The 8,046-nt window shown below is 44.2% G+C and overlaps 1 protein-coding gene across 1 annotated transcript in view; it reads left to right on the top strand.

The window, feature by feature from the left end:
- The window catches only part of Asb4 (ankyrin repeat and SOCS box containing 4), a 44,300-nt gene extending 41,311 nt beyond the window's left edge, over nt 1–2,989 (top strand). The window contains exon 5 of the mRNA XM_005363693.3: nt 839–2,989. Within this exon, the coding sequence (XP_005363750.1) occupies nt 839–1,027 (189 nt within the window). The 3' untranslated portion in view covers nt 1,028–2,989. The remainder of the gene's footprint in view (nt 1–838) is intronic.
- The last annotated feature ends 5,057 nt before the right edge of the window (nt 2,990–8,046 follow it).

Raw genomic sequence — 8,046 nt, forward strand, 5'->3', positions numbered from 1 at the left:
AGTGAGCCACCATGTGGTTGCTGGGAATTGAACTCAGGACCTTTGGAAGAGCAGGCAATGCTCTTAACCTCTGAGCCATCTCTCCAGCCCCTCGGGGAATTTCTCTGAAAGAATTCAAATAACTATTTGAACGTAGCAGTTTTATTCTTCGTCAGTTTGGATGAGTTAAGTGGTAATATGTGGTATTGCTCCTTCCAGAATTTTGTTCTGGAAAAGTATGGTGTTTTATGTAGATATTTCACACACTTTTATCTAGGACTAAGCAGGAATCATTGTTTCAGAGTCTGCAGTGAGCCAAGCAAAGCCCTTGGAGCCATGCTCTCACCTGTGGACTTAGAGACTTCGATCCATGTGATAACTAGTTCTTCCCACAGAGCATCCTGTTCTTGACTTTAGAACTCAAGACTGTGTCAAATACATGGGAGATACCAGGCACAAAGTTCCCCGGGCTTAGAGGCCAATAGCTTCGTTGTTTAATCTTAACTCTGCTACTTATTAGCTCTTTAACCTTTGAAAGTGACGTGCCTGCTAGCCACTGCTAGCGGATATTCCCAGGTGCAGAAAGAACATGCCATGATATCGAGCTAAATTAAAATTGCCATTTTAGTTTGAAGTGGTTCGGCCAGTTCAGGCATGTCTGAACAGGTTTGTGAATGTGTTTGCCCCTTCTCTTACCAGCACTGCCATGCCTCACTTTCTGACCTTCCTAGTTTAATGTCAGAGACTCTGGAGAATTATTGCTGTGTGTAAAGTAGAGACGCATGTGCCGCTGTGGATTTCACCTTTGTATGTTGTGGAGCCTTCCTTGAATTAAGCTCCCTTTTGCTTTGCTTTCCAGAAACACTGGGATTTCTACCACTCTCTCTTCAAGGTGTGCTGCAACACTCCCAGGACCCTCATGCATTTATCGAGATGTGCCATCCGGAAGGCGCTGAATGAGAGATGCCACAACGCAATTCCTCTGCTGTCCCTCCCCTTGCCATTGAAGAAGTATTTGCTTTTGGAACCAGAGGGAATCATTTATTAAGTCTTAGGAGACAACAGTTCCCAACCCTAGATGTTTAAGTGGGCTTGCTGGGTAGGCACAGTTTGCATACAGAAAATGGTACTTGGGTTGATTATATCACTTTAGGGATTACAGAACACTTTACACACAACATGTCATTAATCCTAGAGTAGCATGCTGTGGGAAAATAAGCAAGTCAAGTTAAGGAATTTTCAAAGACATGACTGCATTTAGAAGGCAGGCACCACCATAGCAGTGGTAGCATGTATAGTGACAGCTTTTATTAGATATCCTGATGTGTTTTGTGAATCTTCCACACATGATCTCATCTGAAAAGGGACCCACATTTTCTTACAAACTAATCTCCTTCTCCACATTGTCAGTAATAGGTTTACATGACTTTTAATTTGCAGTGTATCAGGTTTTGTGAACGGCTTCTTGAGCTTGCTGTCTCCTGCCGATGAGCAGTGCGCAGACATCACTGTTACTAGTGTTAGAAATGCCTCCTCTCCAAATTAAGGTCATCCACCTTCTTTTGGTGATAAAAGCACAGGAGTGCAATGGGAACAAGATAGAAATGGGAGAGAGAGAGAGCGCAGCTCACTGAATAGTCAAGGAATTAGACATTTCAATTTGAGCATACTCACTGAGCCGGATCCTGGAGCCCACAGATGAGCCAACAAGGACTTCTGTCCTCCAGGGTCATATCTTTAAAAGAGGATCCAGACGTCCAAGCAGGTGACTGCAGTATGAGGGGGCGGGGCGAGAGTACAGGTGCAGACCCGTATCTAGCGCTTACCTTTCTGACGCGTGCTTTTGAGCTTGAAGCGTGGGCTTTCTTTTCCTTTGAGCCATGAAGACAAAGCATGGAGAGTTATGTAGAGGAACCTGCTGTTACTGTTCAAGTAAATGTCTTTGAGTTTCTCCATATAATCCAGTCAGGCTTAATTTTGTATGGTTTCCTACTTAATATCTCCACAGACTCTGAGAAAGATATTCTACACCCTGGATCCCACGTAGATGAGAAAGAAGCTTAGAGAAGTGGGCAAAGGCACGTGTGAAAAAAAAAAAGAACTTAGCTGATTTTCTTGTCTTCTCAAGGATTAGACTGATATTTCAGAGCATCTTAGCTGATAGATAAGAAAGCTGCATTTTAACAATGGCTCCCATTGACTATAAGCAGAAAGACCTTGAAATGGCGAATCTTTAAGAAGCATAGAAAGAAACATGTTTAAGACTTAGTGTTCCCTAATAGAATCCTGCTGATAGGCTGCTTGGAAAACTCTGCTTCACACATTTGCTTCTCACTGATGGAGTTAGATTAGTTTATTGTCTCTGGGCACTGATTCTTTAGCAGTTAAAGTAGTAGTAAACTGTAGACTTTGTGCCTACTGTCGTGGGCAGACTTTAATTTGTGTGTGGCCTTGCTTCTTGTGTGTTGTGGGACCTGTGGTGTTGGCTAGAGATGATGTAGCTCCTCACTTAGCTTTGTGAATTGAAACCCCCACTTCCAGTGTTGTGTAGAAAAACCTGTAGGTTGACATGATCATATTTTTGAAGTTGCAGTTTAGCTAAGCTAATTTCAGAAAAATATATTCTGTATAAAACAAGATCTCTATCACGGGACATAATGTTCAATTTGTAGACGACACATAAGAAGTGGACCGAGTGTTCTTTAGAACATAACCCAGAATATTCAAAGGATTGGACTTTTCTCTTCATCACCAGGAACACACTGGTTGAAAAGTCTGTGGTAGACCGATGGGTAACAGGTAAAGCGGGACTGAGGACAAACAGGAACGGTGTTCCTCACATGGAGAGACGGAAGGGTTTGTCACCGTGTTGCTGTGTTGGGATGTTCGCCTCAGTTGAGCATAGAGTACGTGGCTACTTGTTTCGAATTGCTTGTGTGTGGATTTACTGTGATTATCTCTGTACTTCGACCTTGAATTTCGAGATCTTAAATAAAGCTTTGGTGTTCCATCTCATTGTTGTGAGTTATTCATCAGCAAGCCTCATTTTCCTCACACAATACTGACTCTTCAACAGGGAAACAGGAAAAAAAAAATTACTCGTTTCACTGCTTCCTTCAACATTAAGAAAGAGTGGCAGAATCAAGAACTGAACCTGCCAACAAATAGTGTGTTTAAAAGAAAGGTAAGGGAGAAATGTAGCTGGAACAAAATAAAATGGAGGCTACTGCTGTTTTAGTAAGTGTACTTTAACAATAAGAAGTCAATTGAACTGAATGCGTCTGGTCCACTTCTCACCGTCCCTGGCATCCTGTGTTTTTCATTTCCCTCCATTCTCACTGTTTACTTTACCCCGGACAAAGCAACGGAGGAAATTGTACCTTCATGACGCCTTTGTACTTTCTGGAAGAGTGGTCTGTAAACAGACATCTATCGTCCCAAAGAAAAATAGCTCTCTTCAGAGTGTTCCATGAGAGGTGGCAGCTTCGATATGAGGAAGAGCCTCCTCTCTGGTCTTCTGGCCTTCCTCCAGCTACACATGTCTGTGCTCCTCTTTAATCACCCAGGGTTACAGCTCTACGAGGCCTCCCATTTGGAGTTCAGGAGGTTCTGATACTAACACAGTAGCCAGAAGAAGATGGGGCAGTATGTGTGGGGGGTGGGGGTAAAAAACCATTTGCAGTGAGTTATCATCTGGGGTAAGACAGTGAAGTGACATGTTCCATCTTGGCTATTCATCTGATGACAGTGACAAAATCAAAATCTGGCTTCATACATTTTTTGAAACTTTTTTTTTTTTTTAGTTTTTTGAGACAGGGTTTCTCTGTAGCTTTGGAGCCTGTCCTGGCACTAGCTCTTGTAGACCAGGCTTGAACTCACTTTTTGAAACTTTTAAATAAGAGATTAACTATTGACTAATTTTCTTTGAATGCAAGTATCACAAGGACCCAAAAAAGATTACATGGTACTTGCTATACAATGCTAGGCAGACACACTAAAGTTTGGGCCCTGGCAATGGTCTTGTTCAGATCCTGTTCTTCCCCTCATCTCACCCAAATCTATGGACAATGGTGCATCTCCTCCCTGCTTTAGTTCAAATCTGTAACATAGAACTAAGGTGCTGCTTACCCCACAACACTTTGGTAAGGTTATTTTTTTTCAGGGCTAAATCAATACAGAAAATGCTACACAGTAAGCATTTTGTTGTTCTCACAATCTTTGATACTATTATAGTCTCTGTGATTTAGAAATAGGCTCCTACCAGTGGGGTAATGTAACCTTTGCCTAAAACTATCACTATAGCAGATATGTGGGAAACAAGGTAGGTAGACTCTCACCGAGGGCCAGGCTCTTTGGGGATGAGGAGGTTAGTGAGGAGAGGATAGATAAGATCTGGGACCTCCCCAGGTCTTTCTGACGTGAAGAATAGGGGAGGAGCAATCATTGGTGTGGAGGATTAGCAACAAGTAAGCCGATGACTTTTCAAAACATTACCTTTCATAAATAAGTTTACACGGGGGCAATGGCTCCTGTCTCTATCTGGTTGGTTGTCACCTAAAAAATTTTCCATGGGGACAAAGGTGGTTATCCTTCTGATTCTGTCGTCAGTGATAAAGGAACAAGAGGACCCAATGAGTGTGGCTCAGCAGGAGATTCCCAAACGCAGGCTCCTCATCAGAGCAGGAACTGGGAAGGCTGGAGAAATCCGTTCATTCATTCTTTTTCTTGGAATAATTTATTTAGCACCGCTACACATGCTGTGGGCTGAAAGTGGATGAGACAGAAAGTGGTTCACAAGTATTGACTATTGAGTGCTCACTTTCAGAGTCAGACAGTGGTGGCGCACGCCTTTAATCCCAGCATTTGGGAGGCAGAGGTAGGCAGATCTCTGTTGTAATTGGAGCGGTGGGGCTGCGTCCCCTGCACCCGGCAGCCCACATGGCTAGCTCCAACTTATGCCCTGAAATAATTACACGGAAACTGTATTCTTTTAAACACCGCTTGGCCCATTATATCTAGCCTTTTCGAGGCTAACTCTCGCACCTGGACTAGCCCATTTCTAATAATCTGTGTAGCACACGAGCTGGCTTACCAGGAATGATCTTAACCTGCGTCTGCCTGGAGTGGGAGAATCATGGCGACTCCCTGAGCTCAGTTCCTCTTCCTCCCTTCCTCCCTTCTTCTGTTCTGTTTACTCCTCCCACCTATGTTTTAACCTATCAGGGCCAAGCAGTTTCTTTATTGCTTAACCAATGAAATCAACAGATTGATATATGACACTCCCACATCAGATCTCTGAGTTTGAGATAAGTCTGTTCTACAGAGTGTTCTAGGACAACCAGTTCTAAACAAAGAAACCCTGTCTTTAAAAAAGAAAACAACCCCAAACTAACAAACAACCCCCCAAAGATTCACTTTCAGTACCACAGTGCTTGAGTCCTTTGCTTTTACTAAGAAATCAAGAACGAAAGGATACAGCATTTGTTATAATTAGATACTGTCTACTTGAGTTGTGCTTGTTTTATTTTATTTTTCTGTTTGTTTGTTTGTTTGTTTTGATCATAAACTGATTGACAAGGTTGAGTTTTGGAAGCCATATTTGAAGCTGAAATCAGTGCTACCTCACCTTAAGTCTGGTCGTAGCTGCCACAGATGAGATACAACACATAACACAGCCTGGCTTTCTCCTCCCCTCCTGTCTTCTGAAGCAACATGGAGCGGAATAGCTGTGTTTAAAGTTGTTCTTTACTAATTGGTTTCCTCAGATAGAGGTATGCCTCAATGATGTTGGGTAACAATTATGCAAATACATGCTAATTCAACCCAGGGAATAAAATAGTGGTGCTCTTTGTAATTTCAAAATTAAACACGACCCTGGATTAGTTAGGTTTTTGTGCTTACCAACTAGGGAGGAACTAACAAAACAAGAGTTCTCACCATGGGGTATTTATGGGGCGGTCGAGGATGTCAAGTCAACCCCAGAAGTCCAGATACCGTGTGCTCAGAGACATAAAGGACCACCTAACCTCCCTCCTCTTTCCAGGTTTGGGGAAAGCTGAAAGTCAGTATATGGCTAATGGGCAGTTAAATTCTAGTGAAAATCTTAAGCCATTTGACGGAGGAAGGGAGCGGTACAACCTGAGCTCCCCTTCCAAACCCATGCCCTCTTTATCCTGCTCAGGGTCTTGGCAGAGTGACTTCCATTCATATCTCAACTGGATCCTTGCTCCTTGGGTCCAGTCAATGGGAAGAACAGCAGGAGATGATCTAGTCCTGGCTCCCTCGTGCTGAGCTGCTTGCGAGGGAGGGGCGGGTTCCTTGACATGACCACACCACCTGTGAGTGGCCTCTCATATGTTTCTCCTCTCCCTGGATTATTGGAGCTGCTCCCATTGTTCCTTCAGACCTTGAGGAAGACAAGGTTTCCACTGACGAGCATTTGCCCCTGATCAGAGCACCTCAGCCCGCTTTGCTGCTTCCTCTGTGACTAGACTTTGATTAAATTCTCTCCAGTCCTTCTTTTGGGCTCTCTAGGGATCCTGAGGTGCAAAGACATACAGCATCGCCCAGGCAATGAGAGCATGGGGTAGCCTTGTTTAACGGAACTGGGGTGGTCACTGTGGCCAGGGAAGGCAGTCAGCAGACAGACAGGTGGGCTAGATCCATGACGTGAGAGAGGATGGGGTTGAGATAAGAGAACTGCTGAACAGACATTAAGGTTAGAGAAATCGTTGGCACTGGAGCAGATAGTGAGAGTCACCAACACCTGTCACATAGAAACAGTGGAGGGAGAGATGACCATTTTCTATAAGAGAATCAGGACAGAAATTGCTGGCGCCATATGGTAAAATGTCTTAGATCATGAGAAAGAGTTCCGGAGAAACATATTATCACTATCATCTCCTTAATTCATCAAACTAACAAACAAATGAAGAACAAACACACAGCGCTGAGAACGTACGGGTGCATGCCTGTAAAACTCTCCAGTCTCCAGACTGATTTACTCTTGAGGGCAGAAGGGATTACATTCTGAAATATCCTTCCATTTAAAAATATCCAAGTGTAAGGACTTTTGAAAAATCTATTAAGGAAGATACTCTTTCCCAGGGCAACAGGGACGGACAGAAGGACAGATCGGAAGCAGGTCTTGGAGATTCGGAACCTCTGGAGTTCCCAGCAAGGCAGGACTCAGTAATGAATTGTTTGTAGAGGAAGAGGTGTGATCACAGCCCTTCAGGATCACCTCAGGACTGGTATCAGATGGACCATGAGAGGCTCTGAGGACAGTCAGTCCATCGGGGAAAGTTAGATGTCAGCAAATTGTATCTTAAGTAACCCCTGTTAATTCTGTAGTGACGTCATAGAGAGGTCAAATGTTGACCTCTGAGCTAGCTCTGTCGTGAGGTATAGGGACAAGCACGTTGATGGTGCCGTTTATTAACGGCGCACAATTCCTTCCCATGGGAGACGTGAACACCATCTACCCCCTCTCCTAAGGGCTCAGTGAAAAACTGAGGCAGGATTCCACCGAATTACACCCTGGGGAATCAATGAGTTCATTGAGCTTCCTTGCAGATCGTAGGTGAGAGGCTACTTACAGGACTGTGGGTGCTCCCTCCCACACTGCAGCAAGCGACATCTGGAATGTGTTTGCCTAGCAGGAATGGCGCTGTCCCTTTAACAGACAGCACCCCCCCCCCCCCCCGCTAGTCTTTCCCTGGTCTATACATGCCCAGGCTCTATGCCATTAAGGCAGGGTTGCTCTATATTCCGGTGAGGGTGTGGTGACCTTAACACCTCTAGCAGCGTGTGTGCACCCTCAGCAGGCCCAGCTGCGATGATCCTTTTGGAAGGAGGCTCTGTTTAACTCCCCAAGATGTTGGAGGACAGTTACAACAGTCATCTATATGAGTTTAGTCAGCTTTTGACCTGGAGTGTCAATTCTTCTTTTCATTTCTTTTTTTTTTTTTTTTTGCAGTGTTGGGGCTTGAACCCAAGTCTTTCCTCCCTTTCTCCCTCCCTCCTTTAGTTCCTTCCTTCCTTCCTTCCTCCCTCTCTTCCTCCCTC

This window comes from Microtus ochrogaster, linkage group LG10, assembly GCF_000317375.1.
Source record: "Microtus ochrogaster isolate Prairie Vole_2 linkage group LG10, MicOch1.0, whole genome shotgun sequence".
In the NCBI taxonomy this organism is placed as follows: Eukaryota; Metazoa; Chordata; class Mammalia; order Rodentia; family Cricetidae; genus Microtus; species Microtus ochrogaster.